Source organism: Zonotrichia albicollis, chromosome Z, assembly GCF_047830755.1.
Source record: "Zonotrichia albicollis isolate bZonAlb1 chromosome Z, bZonAlb1.hap1, whole genome shotgun sequence".
Taxonomy (NCBI): domain Eukaryota; kingdom Metazoa; phylum Chordata; class Aves; order Passeriformes; family Passerellidae; genus Zonotrichia; species Zonotrichia albicollis.
In genome coordinates, this window is record NC_133860.1 from 34155092 (window position 1) to 34171588 (window position 16497).

General features: G+C 43.9%; 1 protein-coding gene across 3 annotated transcripts; it reads left to right on the forward strand.

Moving 5' to 3' along the window:
* Positions 1 to 3135: 3135 nt before the first annotated feature.
* SETD9 (SET domain containing 9) lies at positions 3136 to 10265 on the forward strand. 3 transcript variants are annotated; one of them, XR_012578011.1, is made up of 6 exons: positions 3136 to 3268; positions 3960 to 4324; positions 5941 to 6064; positions 6600 to 6715; positions 7834 to 9754; positions 10121 to 10265. XR_012578011.1 is itself a non-coding variant. In XM_026795173.2 (6 exons), exons 1-5 carry the CDS (start codon positions 3183 to 3185, stop codon positions 7974 to 7976), a joined length of 834 nt encoding a protein of 277 aa, XP_026650974.1. In that variant the 5' UTR covers positions 3136 to 3182; the 3' UTR covers positions 7977 to 7995; positions 10121 to 10265. The 3 variants fall into 3 exon arrangements, 2 of the variants coding, with proteins under 2 accessions (XP_026650974.1, XP_005489818.1); XM_026795173.2 differs by having other exon boundaries at positions 7834 to 7995; XM_005489761.4 differs by having other exon boundaries at positions 7834 to 7939.
* The last annotated feature ends 6232 nt before the right edge of the window (positions 10266 to 16497 follow it).

A 16497-nucleotide genomic window follows, 5' to 3' on the forward strand; every position in this document is an offset into this window, starting at 1 on the left:
TTTGTCCTTTGCTTACTGTAAGACAAACACATTCCTTTTACTGATGGAAATAAAATATTTCTGGTACACTTCATTGTTTATACACAATTTCATACACTTGATATATCAAGACTTATTTTCTAATAAAGGGCAGCAACAAAGACTAATTTTTTTAAATTCCTGATGAAGAAAGGAACTTCTCTTATGACAGCACTGGTATCTACAAATCTCACTTGATTATGCCTTTAAGCCAGAAATTGTCTAAATTTTGCATTACTGCAAAGGTAACAATTATCTATTCAAGTGAGCTCGTTGGGCCAGTTCTGGAGCCATTGAAGCGTGTGTTGGAAGTCAATCTGTTTTGTGTTTCTGGTGAAATCATTCTGTTGCTTGAGATTTTAATTGCAAACATCAGCCTTTTATCATCCAGGCAATCCATATATTGCAAAGCTAGGGCTTGTTTCAGTTCTTGTCTTTCTCCAGATATTTTGGAAATTTAAAAATTAATAATTTTTTTATGGAAATAGATTTCAACTATAGGCTTTCTTATGACTATAAATTTTGTATTTGGAAGGACTGCACTTTTTATTATTTTTATTAGGTAGGATGCTTTCTGCAGATAGGTACAAGTGCATAATTGAGAAAAAACTGGCAGCAGAAATCTTCAAATAAATTCTAATACCTAATTTCTCAAATCAGAAAAATGTACTCCCTGAAATGTCAGAAAGGAAAATACATGGCAAGGATTTAGTAGGAGACAAACTTACTATAATGTATCTTTATCTGATTTACTATAGAAGTTCTGAATCCTGCAGTACTGTGTCCTACTGGTGCTGTTGCAGCCTCCTTTTCAGGAACGAGGGATGGCAGAGGTGACTGGTGCCCAGCAGACGGCAGTGAATTTCAAAGACACCTATTTAGGGAACCAAGTATGTGCACAGGGCACATTCTTCCACAGGCCAAGGGAAAGCTCTGTGCCTGGTGTGACTTCTCCGGTGGGAATAAAATCACATTTCTGCATGTTGGTCATAGGTTGAAGGTCTGGTGGTGTTTCATCTTTGCAAGTTCTCCCTTGAGGCTAAGGACTGCCTCCAGAACATGTTGGAATGTCACGTATGTCCTTTCATCACGTGGAAGTGGGCAACTTGTGTGAATGGCTGTTGTGACCTAACAGCCCACCTCCTAAAGCTATTTCCCTTACTAACTTTTCACTCATTGCTTAGTCTTCCTTAGTAATCCGAATCCCGCTGTGACTGCCTTACTTTTAAAAGCCACAACATGCATGTGATGTGGTGACCGTGTATCTTGTTTTGTGGTTATAGCACACGGCTGCTGAAACCCGAGTTGCAAGTCTCGAAGACCTTTCTTCTGTAATTACCGAGGAAGGCCAGGAGATGGCAGGGAAGCACTTTGCAGCGGCCACTGTGCCTTTTCCTGCATTTTCCTTCAGTTTCTTCAGTTTGCACTAGCCCTTCCCTCAGCTCCTGTTCTTGGAAAAGATGAGGCAGGCCAACAGTGGAATTGAAGTGATTATGGAATAAATCAAGGCACAACTTTAAACATTTGTAAAGCTCTGAGATGGTAAGTTAATTCTGATAGTTACTTGCTTTGATGAGCCTGTCTCAAATTTCCAAAACCCTTGTCAAAATTTCAGGTCCAGAGGAAGGAGTGTAACCCCTTAGAGTGTTTTGAGGTCTGATTTCTCTGTTTAGTCCAAAACCAATTCTCAAAAGCTCCATATTTTTAAAACTGCTTTCTGAATAAAGTAAAATACATGCATACATGTTTTTTTTTTTGTCCCAGTTCATTGGCAGTGTTAAACTAAAACTGAAGATAAAGAGCAGCATCCAAAGATAAAATTTTTATGAAACTAGGTATCCAAGCAGCCAACGGACAACAGTGGCCAAAAATTGTAACAGTACTCTTATCTTTACATCAGTGGTGGTTTGTAGAGAATGGTTTGGGGGCCACTGCTAATTTTTGAAGACCAATTGCTGAATTATTGTTTTCCTTCCTACATTTTTTTAAATTACCTTAGAGATAAGTGATGGCAGAATGTGGCACCGAAAGGGTTTATGCCCCTGTTTGTAAATGCTTGTGATTTGTAGTATATCACTTCAATCTGTGTACTTTGATGCTGCTGCTTGCTGTACATCAGTCAGTGGGAAGCACCTTTAAATCTACAGTAGCTTATGATGCTACAAAGTACAACTCATGTCTCCTTGTGACCACAGCCACGTACTAGCTAAAAGTGTGGACAGAAATGTAACGAGGCTCAGGTCTATAACTGAGCCGCTCATTTTATGACATGGATCACAACTCTGGAGGACAAGTCTTAGGAGGAGCAGCTGAGGGAGCTCAGGTGGGGGTGGGGATGGGCTCAGCCTGGAAAAAAAGAAGTTCGGAGGTGACCTGCCTGAGAGGAGCTTCGAGCCAGGTGCGGGTCGGCCTCTTCTCCCGGGAAACAGGATGTGAGGATGTGGCCTTAAACTGCTTTGAGGGAGGTTCAGGTTGGATATTAGGAGGAATTTCTTGACAGGGAGGATGATAAGACATTGGAAAGAGCTGCCCGGAGAGGTGGTGGAGTCACGGTCCATGGAGGTGTTCAAGGGAAAATTGAACAACGATCCTCACAGTGGTATTAGGAGATAGGTTGGACTCGATCTGAGAGCTCTTTTCCAGCCTAATTCGTTCTGTGATGACTATCAGGCACTAACAGCCCTTAGAATCGCTGGAAGCAGGCACTGGATGATTTTGGAGAGGTGCTCTGACAGTGTAAGGAGTGGTCTTCAACGGCCGCTTCTGGATTATTTTTAAACCACCTTTTCATCTGATTTTGTCTTTTCGGATTGTTCAGTATAACACAGAAGGTGCAACGTAACATTGTTCCGAGAGAACCGTGTGTATTTCCGTCTGTAAGTGTGCACCCAGATCTATACGTTTTCATTCCCGGTGCCTGCAGGTCTCCCCACCCTGGGTACCGCGCCTCATTAGACGCGGAGCGAGAGCCGCCCTCATCCCCGGCCCCGGGGCTGCCCCTCACGGCCCGCCCGCCGCTCACCGCCCCACCTGCCGCTCGCAGCCAATGGCAGCTCACGACACAAACGCGCCGGCGTGTGTCCGGGGCGCGGATTGGCTGTTCCAGTTTGCGCGGGCGCGGCGCGGCAGCGGGGCGGTGCCGGGGCCGTGAGGGAGAGGCCGCCATGCTGCGGGAGCTGCGGCGGCGCTGGCGCTCCTACAAGTACCGCTTCGTGCCCTGGCTCGCCCTCAACCTCCGCCGCCAGCGCAGGTGAGGCGCGGGGAAAGACCCCGGGCGCCAGCCCAGACCCCGCTGCCCCTCATCGGGATGGTCTGGGGCGCCGCAGGAGCTCACTCAGAAGTGCTTTGGTCGCCCCTCGGCTGTCATTAAATTCTTAGGCACCTTAAAATGGTGTTTAAAGTTGTAGGTAGGTAGGTAGGTAGATAGAAAGATAGATGGATGATATGATAAGATAAATAATTCCTTCTTGGTAAGATGTCTATGCCATCGTAAAAGTAGTGTTTGAATTTAAGTTATTATGACATGGTTATAAGTAGCAAAATTAAAATAAGCAACTAAATTAAAACCTTCCTTGCCCATGCAATATTTTTTTTGCTTAATTTAAAGTGTAATGAGCTCTTTGTTTTTAAAATAAATATTATTATAATTATGTTTTATTTTCAGTGCTTTTTCCACTGAGAGCTCAGTAAGGTTTAACGTACTTGTGGTAAATACTCAGAGATGAGGATTTATAGTAGAATAAGTACTAGTTTTTATTAAACAGTCTTTTTCAGTGTTTTAGGAACAGTGGCTTTAGCTTGAACAAGCATGAACAAAGCTTGGGGTTTTCTAAAAAAAACAGTGTATTGAAGTTACTGGGTGCTGCAAAATGGCTCTTCTCTACTTAGAAAAAAAAAGTAATATATGTTTCTAATTTTAAAATATTTTATTTTCTTTACAGGACCCTTCGATATGTTCCTGAAAGCTCTCAAGACAAAATTATTGCTGATGAAGACGTCTTTGAAACACTACTGAAAACATTTAAAGCTCTGTTCATTAATGACTTTAGTCGACAAGCAGATATTCTGGCCTTACTTCCAGAAGTCAAGTGTCAATATCTAGAATTACTTTCTGTGGAGCAGAAGCAATCAGAAGTAAACTCTTGTAACCATCAGGGTCAGCATGTGTTTAGTCCTGAGGAGGTTTTGTTCAACACTCTTGGGTTCACTGTTAGCAGAGACCGGAGTTCGCTGGTGTCTGCTGGAACTGGAGTCTTTGTTACCAGAGGTTTTGTTCCCAGGGGGACGGTGGTGTCTATGTATCCTGGTAATGGAGTGTTCCTATTTTTGATTAAGTTAGATGGGACTTCTAACCATCTGATCATGGAATGCCAAAGATCTACACTAATTTTTGTTCTGTGGGTTTTCTTTCTATCATTCCTTAACAAAATCACCAGTTAAGCGGCATGAGAATATTTATAAACTACTTAGAGTTATTTTGGAAATATAAAAAAAAATGTTTATAAAAAAATTTAGTAGTTAAAGCCTGATTTTCCTGCAGCTGCAAGACTTGTTTTGGATTCTTTAAATGTAAGTGCACAGGAGAAATTTAAAGTAGGTGAACAGAACAGTTGAATTCCTTGGGGTTTCTGTTTTGGTTCAGGATTTGAAAAATGATGTTTGAGATCTCCACACAGGTCAGTAGACAATTGCATGAGCTTCTTCAAAGTATAGAAGTACAGAGTGGAGGATGGAAATAAAACCTTCATTTAGCAGAACTTTATTCCATGAAGTGTGTTTGGAAAAATCAGTACTCTCTTCCTCATTTCTCGGAACTGCATTTGCATACATTTCTTGAAAAGGTTTGTAATTCTGTCAGTGTGGTGAAGCTAGCAGCTCTGCTGAGTTGCTTTGGGTTTGTTAATGTTTCATCTTACAGCAAAATCATCTCCCGTGGTCTCTGGCCTGTGCCAGCAACGCAGGATTGGGAGCAGCCCCAGCATTCCTGGGGCAGTGGAGTACATATTTTGGAGTGCCTGGCCACTGCCATTGATTACCTGTGGACTGACTGGTAGTTGAGTGCCAGCGAGAGAGCCTGCCACTTGTGCAGCTCACTTCAGATTTCAGGCACGTGCTAGATGTGAGCGTAGGCTCATTCAGAGTCTCGTGTGACAGCTCTTGTAGCAAAACAAGAGGATGGGCTGTTGAAATCCCTTCTCAGGGTATTGACCTGCCATGCGGGGCATGGGACCTGCGTACAGGCACTGCAGCCTGCCTTTGGCTTTGCCTGGCTCCTTGTGAGATTGCAGTGCAGGATTTCTGCAGAGAGGTGCTGAAGATGCAGTGGGTGTGAGGGATGCAGGACAACAATTTCATGAAAATTGGCAAGCCAGTCAGCTTGCCGGTTGCTTTTCTCTGCTTGGAAGTCATGGCAGGTTAAATCCTCCCCTCAGATTTGGGCAACAGTCTGCTGAACTATTTTGTTGCTGGTTTGACATTTTTCATCTCCTGGACCAAACAAAAGCCCTGTGGTAATGGAGGGAGGTGTTTCAGATTCTTTGCTGAATCTGTGTGTGTCTTTGAGAGTCCTGGAGCTGTGTTTTCCTGAACAAGTATCACCTGATGTTTTCATCTCTGAAGCACACTAGTTGGCTGTAGGGCTTAATCTACCACTCCCAAAGATACTAATTTCAGGCCTTGTATGATTTTCTGTGAGGCTTCTCTCTTTATAATGTATCAGCTCATTTACTTGAAAGGGGATTTTTTACACCCCAAAAAGTTACATCTGAAAGTTTGTAGGTTTACAGATGTCAGTGTCACTAAGTGAGAGGGGATTTCTGTCCTACCCACTGTCTCTCCTTTGAGTTTCTGTGTGGAGAGGACTGAAAGCCCATTCTGACAGTTAACTTATTTTCTTCTGAAATAATATCTGTCTTGCAACAGGTACAGTATACAGAAAGCATGAGCCCATCTTTTTCCAGTCCCTTGGCAATCCCTTTATTTTTAGGTGCATTGATGGTGTTCTTATTGATGGGAATGATAAGGGACTGTCAAGATCAGTGTACAGGTAAGCAGAAGAAATAGAGGATTGTCACTCTTCTGATTTAAAACAGGGATACTCCTCATCTTTGTTTCTTTTCCTGAGTTGTACATGATTGTCATCCACCTGTGCCTTGCTCATAATGCAAACAGCACAAGGGTGAGAGATGTTGGGTGTGATCCATTATGTACTTGTGTCTTCATCCGTAACGCCAGTGAGATGCATTTTGATGTAGAGATCTTCCTGTACAGAAAATAGTTGTACTACAGCAGGATGTAGTGTAAAAGTATTGAAATGTTTCTGAGCTGCTACTCAAACCTGCTTAAGGTTTGAGTCCAAGTCCCTGCTCCTTGTGGGACTACCTAAAACTGAACCGTGTGACTAAGAGCATCACGGAAACATTCCGTGAACTGTTTGGGATCTGTTGGTCTGTGCACATGCCTTCCACCCCAAGTGGGTTGGGCAGCTGTACGTTTATGCAGTGGCCATTCCTACAAAGGAAGTAAGATAACGTGTGAGATGAAGGAGCCTTGATCCACGCTAATGCTGTTGGGCATTTCAGGTCTTGCAGCAGAAGAGATCAACTTGGCCCTTTTCAAATGAGTGATGAGAGCTGGCTCACAGCCACCCTGCAAAACCCACTGGCAGTGGGACAGTACGTCAACAACTGCTCACATGGTAAGTTGTCAGGTAAATTTTCCAAGAATGTGTTTGGCTTTATGGATATAAATTATTTTGAAGTGACAGAGAGAACAGGAAATTGATCTTGTGGGGGCAGTAGTACTGTCTAAAGCAAGCACTTATGGAGTAAAACTTTTCTGAGGTTTTTTGTCACAGCTGACTGTTAGAATTCTTCCATGCAGCAACACTTCAAATACACTTTTTTGTTTCTCACTGATGCCCCAGTTTCCCTCCTGGTATGTAGAATGAAAGGCACACACCCCAAAAGTGAGATGGTGGGAAAGGATATCTGGCAAAATGCCACCGGACTAGGACAATTTAGAGTTGCAGATCAAGTTTCCCAGTATTGTTCTAGAAGGCTTTGTGAGAAAACTACCCACGGTGACATGTACAGTAAGATTCTATCACTGCTCACTTTGAACTGTAAGACCTTTTTTAGACTTCCTTACATTAATGCACAAAATCTAGGAAATTGTTGTAATCGCACTTGTTGGACCTGAAGAAGGGAACTACTTACTCTGTTCACTGTTGGTCTTAAGTAACTCACAGGAACAGTTGTACTGTACAAAGAGCTGAATTGATACCATACTCAGCTTCTAAGTGGGTTTCATTACCTGCATTACACTGAAGATTCTCTGCCTCCAAGTAGCATTCAGAAAGGCTGCTGGAGGAGCAAAGCTTGCTGGTGATTGGCACAGAGATACAGGGATGTCCCATGAAACTGTTTCTTCCAGGTCATGTGTATGTGATTTTTCTCCCTGCCTATGTTTCTGACATGTTTTGCCACAAGGCAAAAATATTTTCCAATTTTTTTTTTATTGTAAAAGCAAACACTGTATTTGGAACTATTAGCAGCACTGTAAGCTACCCCTGGCACTAAGCAAGATGTGCCTCTTCATTGACATGTTGATAACTGGGCAAAGCTCCTATAGTTGATTGCATACCACTTGTGTATTTCAAAATAGGCCTTCAGAGGAGCGCAGCACCTCCCAACAGAGGAATGGTTTTCAGGCTTGGTGAAGCATCTGGTTCTTCTGTAGCAGCAGCACATTTGATGTTTTTACATGTCTCTAAGCACTATCTAATAACTTTTTTTTTTTTTTTTTAATTCCTAGAAAAAGCAGCAAACGTGTGTTATCAAGAGTTTGACGTGCCAGGACATTTTCCTGTAGAACTGAAGCAGTATCTTCCAAACATTGTCTACAGCCATGACATAGAGAGGTTGGCAGCAAATGAAAGAGCTCATAGATTTGTATGATACAAAGCATCCTGCATGTGTAAGGAAGAGACAGACATGGTTGAAAAGTAGCAAACTGTATGAAGATGAGTTACACAAGAGTGTGCAACTGTATGGGGGAGTTACCTCTCTGAATAGACTATTTTTAGTTACAAGATTCCTCATTCTTTTTTTCACATTTTCACACATGAAATCAGCATATCTTTGAAGACACAGTTTTACAAGCAGTGTTGCACTATAGTGCAATTCTTCTTAATCCCATAAAGCAGTAATTGTACTTTGTAATACAGTACTGAAGCTTTTCAGTACATATCTCAACTCTGTTTCAGCCTTGACCAAAGCCCTTCTGAGATAATTCAGATTTAGGCATCTTACTCTCTGTTCTCTATGTCTTCTGCTTATGTGACAAATAGGCAGATGAATTTGCAAGAAGAAACCTAAAATTGTATAGAGACAAGTAAAATACTATGCAATATTAGGACATATAGTTACAGTACAATTAGGAAAATTACAGCATCCTGTTCATGACTTGAAAGTCCAGCTTTTTTCAGAAATTAGAATACTTGGAAATATTTCTGAGATAAATCTCCTAATTCAAGGATGTATAAGAATTTTAGAGCATATGATCTGAACATTTAGTGTAATTCTGGAGTTATTTAAGTACTCTGAAATTTCATTGGAGAAAGTTGTGCATATTGGAAAAAATGCTTTTCTGATAAAACATAGAGTTTGTTGAGTGAAGGTCAAAGATGCACTTGGAATCTGCAGATAATTAAGTAAGTGCTAATAAAATAAGCAGTGGGACTAAATTCTCAGGAAGCCTGGATACTGTACTTGAAGTGTGAAAGCACATAAACTTTAGGACTGCTGCAGGAAGTGGGAATTTTGCTCTTGCTTGGAATCTGTCCAAGAAAATACGGTCTTCTGGTCATCATTTCTCCCAGTGTGCTGCCGCCAGACAAAAATGCCATCTGCTTCTAGGTGCTCATTTCAATACTCATGTATACCGTACTGACAACATAGATTATCTGGTTTCTAGATCTTTTTATGTCTTATGAAACAATTCTCAGTACTTACTTACCTTGTTGTTTCATATGTTTCAAAATGGCCTCACACTAAATTTCGAATAGTGGAGACTTCAGTTCATGCTGTTTTCCACTTCCTGGTTCATCAGTACACAAAGCATGTGCTCCCCTTCTCAGAACACATACTTCAGTTTTAGGGCATCATCATTCATTAAAAGGAAGTTTAGAGGGGTGGGTTTCTATCCCTCTACATTTCTCTGTGCAAAACTGCCTGCCAGCTCCTGATTTTAGCTGACTGAGGGAGCTGGAGGTGTTTATCCTGGAGAAAAGGAGACCCAGAGGTGACCTTGTCACCCTCTACAAGCTCCTGAAAAGTGGCTGTAGTCAGGTGGGGGTTGGTCTTTTTCACCAGGCAACAACTGACAGAACCAGAGAACAGAGTCTTAAGCTATGACAAGGGAAATACAGGTTGGATGTTAGGAAAAGGTTTTTTATGGAAAGAGTGATAAAAGTACTGGAATGGTCTGCCCAGGGTGGTGTTGGAGTCACCATCCCTGGATGTGTTTAAAAAAAATTGGATGTGCCATGGTTCAGTTGAGGTGTTAGGGCATGGGTTGGACTCAATGGTCTTAAAGGTCTTTTCCACCGTAGTGATTGTGTGATCATTGACCCATCTCTGCAGATGGCAGCAGGTCTCTGGTCTCTAGGAGCCGTCTTCCTGGGTGGTGGTGGGCCCTAGGAGAGACGCTTTAGCCAGCTGGCACCTGTGGACAGGTGTGTCCACAGGAATGGCTTCTGCTGCATGAACTTTGCTGTAGCTTCTGTTCCTGTTTGTGTAAGTGCGTCTCTTGCAGACTTGACTAATTCTTTTCATCTCTGAATGCTTGTGTGGAGCAATTGAGTGGAAGCACTTTTTGCATACCCACATAGGCTGCTGGTTTTTAAATTATATTTGTTTTGCTTATATTGCTGTCTGTATTCCAGAGTAATTTTCCTATGTTCCCTGCCCTGCATTATGCATATTACTCAAAACTAATCTGGATGAGGCCACTTGTTTAGCTTCTTGAAATGAGGAATTGAAAACAATTTAAAGGAAGATATAACTGTTCATTTTCACGTGTTTTGCTTCTTCTCTTACAGCCACTTGAGATGCGTAGTTCTTGTCACTCTCAGAGACATCAAGCAAGGAGAGGAACTTTTTTCAAATTACTACACTGTTGTCAGCTGAATTAATAGATTCAAAATGGAAGAAATCTGTGTCAATAAAATATGTATGGTGCCTGTACTTCAAGTTTCATCATCATTTTTGGGTAAGGGAGAACTGTCGTTTTATCATCCAGAGAGCAAAACCTGTAGAAATTCAGCAAAATTGAGTTTCTCTGAAAATAGTCCACATTTGATGCACAGGTGAAGTTTTACCTATTTACATCATTAGGTTCTCAGATGTCTGCTGTTGTTGATATTTCTGTAGTTGTACTTGGTGTTCAGCTGCCCATAACGTAGTTCATAAAATTAAAACCTAAATTCTGGACATGTAATTTAATCTACCAGATTGCACAGTTGTCTGTAACTGGGACTGTTGTAGTATTTTTCCATTTAATTTCCTGTGCTTCAAAAGTATGCGGCTTGTAAGAATCACTATCCTCTTGAATTGCATAATATATAATGCTAATCCTGATATTTCACAGTAGTTACTAGGTCTATTTTTGGTTTTCTTGGAGCTGACCCCTTTGGTATCAGCTTGTTTTTAAAAAGCGCAGCAGTACAGGCAGATGTTGTCCTGATCTTGTATGAAGCCCATTTCGGAACCATGCTGATGGGCCCTCAGCTGTACCTGCACAGTGCGCTGTCATCTTGAGGCCATCTTGAGCCACTGGCTTCAGCTGTGCCAGTCCTGCGTGCCTTTAAGCCTCTCCCAGTCCTGATCCCAGTGATTCATGGCAAGCTTCCTGGCATGTAGCAACTTCCATTGCTTCTATTCTGCAAGAGAACTTCATTAATCAGTTGCTGGTATAAACAAGGCCAGCGATTCCCACGTTGAGTTTTGCTGCTGTCTGCAAACTGCTTTCAGAAGGATGAAACCAGTATTTAACTGCAGAAGTCCAAGCAAGCCTCCCAGTGAATTTGTGGTTGGCATAAGCTCATGAGAGAGGAGGAGCTGGGGAATGCTGTGCTGCTACAAACTGGGTAGTGGCTGGGGCAGCCAGAGTCCCCTGCTTGGCTGCTGAGGCATCATCTCCTTTTCAGAATGTAAAGCTTTGTGGTGTTTGCATTATATGGTCTGCTTCCAAGCCCAAACCTTGCCTGCCACATTCATTTGGAAGTCCTTCACTGCCAGAGGAGTCTGGCTATTTCAGCAGTTAACCAGCTGAAGTTAACCTGCAGAGCTCTGAGACAGTGGCATCAGGCTCAGCATGGGTTGTGCAAGATTCATGAAGATGCTCAGGGTGACTTATGGGGACATTCTTTGTCATCACTGTTTGGTAAGGTATCAGAGCAGTGATCACCACTGCTGAAGAGGGAATTCATCCTCCATGACTCTGACGATCCCTTCTCTCCTGAGCTGACTCTTCTCCTCAGCTCCCTCAGAGGTTATTGGGACCTCTTGATCTGTGGAGGAAGCTGGATGTCAGGGGCACTTGCATCCAGGGGGTGTGGTTCCCCAGGGAGCTCCCGTGGCACTCTGGAAGGAGGAGAGCAGGAAAGGGGTGTGTATGTGGCTGCTTATTTGTCCCTTTTCTCTTGCTATTACACCTACTGTTCTTTCCTGGCCACTATTCATCAGACCCTCCTATGAGCTGATCTGACTTGCTAAGCACAGTAACACCACCACCACCACCCCATGCTTTCTCTGCTGTTTTGTTCTCTTCTATAGCAGTGAGCTGAAGCAACTCGTAGGAAACAGCTTATAGAAGGGCCAAAGTGAGCCAGAGAGCAGGAAGCCCATCAGTGGTGTCAGAGTTGACTGATTTGACTCCCTGGGTCTTACAAAGCTGTGCTTTCAGACAATTCTATTTTGCACATAAAGGCGTTTCTGTACTTGCTCACTGCCGGCCAGGCTGCTTTTCTCCCCACTGCAGGTTGTTCCTCCCCCTGCCGGTTCTGGAGCTTGCCTGGCAACACAGGGAACCATGTCAGGAACTGCAGCAAGTGGGGGTGGTGATGTTCTGCCACCTTGAGAACTGTACATGTCAGGCCTGTTGGCAGAGCAGGCAGGTGCATGCCAGCCGCAGCAAAGGAGCAGGTGGGGATAAGAAGTCATGCTGCAGGACAGGAGTGTGCCCATGGCTCAGCACGGTGAAGGGAGCAGGAAAGCACATTTCTGCTGGGGCATCCTGGCCTCCTGCCCTGTCAGAGGGACAAGGCTGACTTACAGAGACAGAAGAGAAATACCAGAACTAGTAGAGTTCTTTATCAAACTGATAGCCAGGGTTTATGCTTGTAGTGTTTGTTGCCTTGCAGCTTGCAGACAAAACAAGTCAGTGGGTGAAGCAGCAGCAGTGACTGGTTGGGTAGATTTGGAGGTGAGGGTTAGGTCATGCTGTTCATAGGATCCCCGAGTTCAGCAGCATTTGAGCAGCAGCCCCAAGCCCTGTCTAGACCCAGAAGCCCTCGGCAGCCAATCAGCCACTTTGCCAGGAACAGTGCAGCAGATTTAATCAGCTCCAAGGAGCTTCAGCAACCCAGAATGCAGTGAACAGGAACACAGCAGCATGACCAGGAAGGGATCCTTTGACCATCTGGAAGGAGCCAATAGAGACAGATAAACAGACTCATTTTCTGGTGGGGAAGAACCAGGAAAAGATCCTTTCAGCCTCGGTCCTATTAGTGTAAGCTAATATTAGCATAAGCTGTGGTGTTGTGGTGTTGCTGCACCACAGAGCTCATTCCCCTGCAAGCTGCTGGAGTCACTGACCCAGCCATGTCAGAGGCCTTCAGCCAGACACAGACCTGCTGATGACAAATGTATCTCCAGAAATGTCTGATGCCTCTTGGGCTGGGCCAACAAACAGTTCTTCTGCAGAAGGTGTGCTGTGGTTGAAGAGATGTGTAACTGGGTGAAGGAGCAGAGGAAGAAGTAAACAAGTTAAGTAGTATTTGAGTGAATGAGTAAGTGATTGACCAGTTGTTTACAGAGAAGCTACAGTCTCAAGACTCTCAGGAGTCTCAAACCTCCATAGTAGTAGAGAAGCTGATGGACTCAGAATTCTGCAAGGCAATTAGCCGAGGGTCTGCTGAAGACAAAGGCTGAAAGCAGATCACTGCATGTACCAGGAGGAAGGCTTCTCCTCCTAAAAACAATTAGGACTAGCACCTGTTACAACAGAGGCCCTGGAACTAGAAATCCAGACAACAGATGAGATAGGTGAAGATCCTTCTGGAATAGTGAGGCCTTGTAAAACAACCTGTACCACGCGTACTCCCCATCACAACATGTCTTTTAAGAGAAAAGGGGGTGGTTTTAATAGGAGACTCCCTTCTAAGGACAGAGGGCTAATATGCAATCGGACCCAATTGCATGCACCGGGAAGTCTGCTGGCTCCCAGGGGCTCAGATAAAGGATGTTACTGGAAAGCTCTTCAGTCTAGGAGGGGTATTTGATTACTATCTGCTATTGGTTGTTCAAACTGGCAGAGACAAAAAAACCAAAGAGAAGTCTGAGGGCCATCAAAAGAGCTTTCGGGTCCCTGGACAACCGGGAGTCTGAGGGATCAAGAGTACAGGTAGTGTTTTCCTTGATTCTTACAGTAACAAAGAATAATGTTGATAGGATGATGAACCAAGGGAGTCTCAGTGCCCTGAGCTGGAGGACCATGACTGTGAGAATGATAAGCTCCCAGCTGACTCTGAGCTTGTGTGGGACCTGCTGCTCCAGATGGATCCCTACAAATTTATGGGGTCTGACAGGACTCATCCTGTCTGGATGGATAAGATGAGTGAGAGAATCCTAAAAGAGCTGAGTGATGCTGTTACAAAACTTCTCTCAATGATTTTTGAGCAGTCTTGGGAATCTGAGAGGTTCCATCTGTCTGGAAGCTGGCAAATGTCCTGATGTTCAAGATGGGAAAGAAGGAGGACCCTGGAAAACACAGGCCTGTCAATCTCATTTCAGTGCCCAGTAAAATCATAGATTATTCTGGGAAGTATTGAAAAACAGCTGGAGGACAATTCAGACACTGGTCACAGCCAGCACAGCTTCATGAGAGGGAAAGTCCTGCTTGTTGAACCTGATTTCCATTTATGATGAGGTAGCACATGTAGGAAAGCCAATTGGTGTGATCTTTTTGGATTTCACTAAAGCTTCCATTGCTCTCTCTCACTGTATCCTGGACAAAATGTCCGGCTCACAGCTGGACAAACACGCCACGGGATGGGTGAGAGCTGGCTCATGGGCTGGGCACAAAGGGTTACAGTGCATGGCGTGGTATCAGACTGGGGACCTGTCACTGGGGGTTCCACAGGGCTCTGTCGTCAGGCCTGTGCTCTTTGACATCTTCATACATGACCTGGACAAAGGATGAAAAGGAATAGTAAGTTTGCTGATTACCCTAAACGTAGAGGAGCTGCTGACTCCCTTGAGGGCAGAGAGACCATAAAAAATTAGATAGGCAATCACAAACCATATGAAGTTTAACAAAGGGAAGTGCCAAGTTCTGCACCTGGCATGGGGCAGCCCTGGATGTACAGACAGGCTGGGGAATGAGAGGCTGGACAGCAGTGCCATGGAAAGGGCCCTGGGGCTCTGGTCCATGGCAAGCTGAACATGAGCCAGCAGTGCCCTGGCAGCCAGGAGGGCCAAGCGTGTCCTGGGGGCATCAGGGACAGCATCAGGAGCCGGGCAAGGGAGGGGATTGTCCTGCTCTGCTCTGCTCTGCACTGGGGCAGCCTCACCTCCAGTGCTGGGGGCACTCCTGGGTGCCACAGTATCAGACATTAAACTACTGGAGAACATCCAGAGGAGGGCCATGAGGATGTTGAAGGTTCTGGAGAGGAAGCCTGATGAGGAATAACTGAGGTCACTTGGTCTGTGCTGCACTTGGAGGAGACTGAGGGGAGACTGCACTGTCGTCTTCAGCATCCCCAGGAGAGGAAGCAAAGGGGCAAGCACTGATCTCTTCATTCTCATGACCACTGGCAGGACCTAAGGAAATGGCTTGGAGTTCTGCCCGGAGAGATTTAGGTAGGATATCAGGAAAGGGTTCTTCTCCCAGAAGGTGTCTGGGGGCTGGAACAGGCTCCCAGGGAAGTGGTCACGGCACCAAGCCTGCCAGAGTTCCAGAAGTGCTCAGACAATGCTCTCAGACACATGGTGTGCAGTGGGTATTGTGTGCAGGGGAATAAGAGGTTGGACAGCAAGCTGCACTTGGATGATCCTAATGGGTCCGTTCCAACTTAGCATATTCTATGATCCTATGACTTGGCTGTTTGTTGCCTAAGCACTCTAAGGACTTAATCTTACCTTCTGCTGACAGAAACTCAGGTTTCCTACCTAAAAGGAAGTGTAAGTTACGTAACCGAGTTGAGGGGAGTTTAGATTAAATATACACACATGCAAAAATACAACCATTTTTAAGACTCCAATACTGCAAGGCTAACAATTAGTTGCATCAAAACAAGAACTAGATGGGGTCAGTCCTAATCATTTATTGTACCATTGATTGTTATGCTAAACAACTAAAAAAAGGGAGGTGCGGCTTGTAACTGAAATGTTTTGGATAGGTATTTTGTTTTGCAGATTGTACTGGCCATCATTAGAGAGACAACCTTGTATGTCTCCCATCAGGGGAAGCAAAGCTCATTACTTGGCAAATTACAATTTCTGCTGTTTAGAATTATACCAGCTTGTACTCCTGTCTAAGTAAAAAAATAATAATTTCTTTACATGAAGATTTATTGTGTCAGCCACTGTAAAAACAAGCATGCTGGGTCTAGGAGAGAACTCCACTAACTCCATCAGGCATTTGACAGAATTGGTATATAAGATTTTACAGCTTTTCAGGGTCTAAGATCAGTGCTTGTTGTTTTGAGGGACTGGAAAATCAAGGCAAAAAGCACTTCGAACTGTTTAAGTTCAACATTAAGGCCTAAGCCAAGTAAAATTTTTGTACACACAGCTGTAATCTAGCTTGACATGGATTTATGAATTTGGGTGAATTTTCTTTCCCCAGAAAAAAGGTATGTGTTCCATACAGCTTAGATATAGTCAGAGCTCTGGGTGACACTGCTGCACCTTGAAGACTGCTGTGTTACCTTGAAGCCACAATTAAGTCCCATCTGAGATTTGCTATACTTTAGCCATAATATTTTAAATGTCCGAGGGAAACCATTACTCATCAGCTACCTGCACCACCATGTGCAGCATTTTTTACTCCTCGGTGTACCTCTACAAAGATGGTAGCATGTGCAGAGTTCTTAAAAGTGCATTCAGAGTTACTGCTAAATATCTCTGGAAATGAAGTAGCAAACACTAGTCTACACTAGTGCTACTACACTAGATGCATTAAGAGCTTTACAAA

What these genes read in the sequence shown, in the direction of transcription:
- SETD9 (XM_005489761.4), top strand. Translation starts at nt 3,183, where the DNA reads ATGCTGCGGGAGCTGCGGCGGCGCTGGCGCTCCTACAAGTACCGCTTC. An exon ending in GGTGGTGTCTATGTATCCTG is followed by an intron (nt 4,325 to 5,940) that starts GTAATGGAGTGT and finishes GTCTTGCAACAG; the next exon opens with GTACAGTATACAGAAAGCAT. An exon ending in CTGTCAAGATCAGTGTACAG is followed by an intron (nt 6,065 to 6,599) that starts GTAAGCAGAAGA and finishes TGGGCATTTCAG; the next exon opens with GTCTTGCAGCAGAAGAGATC.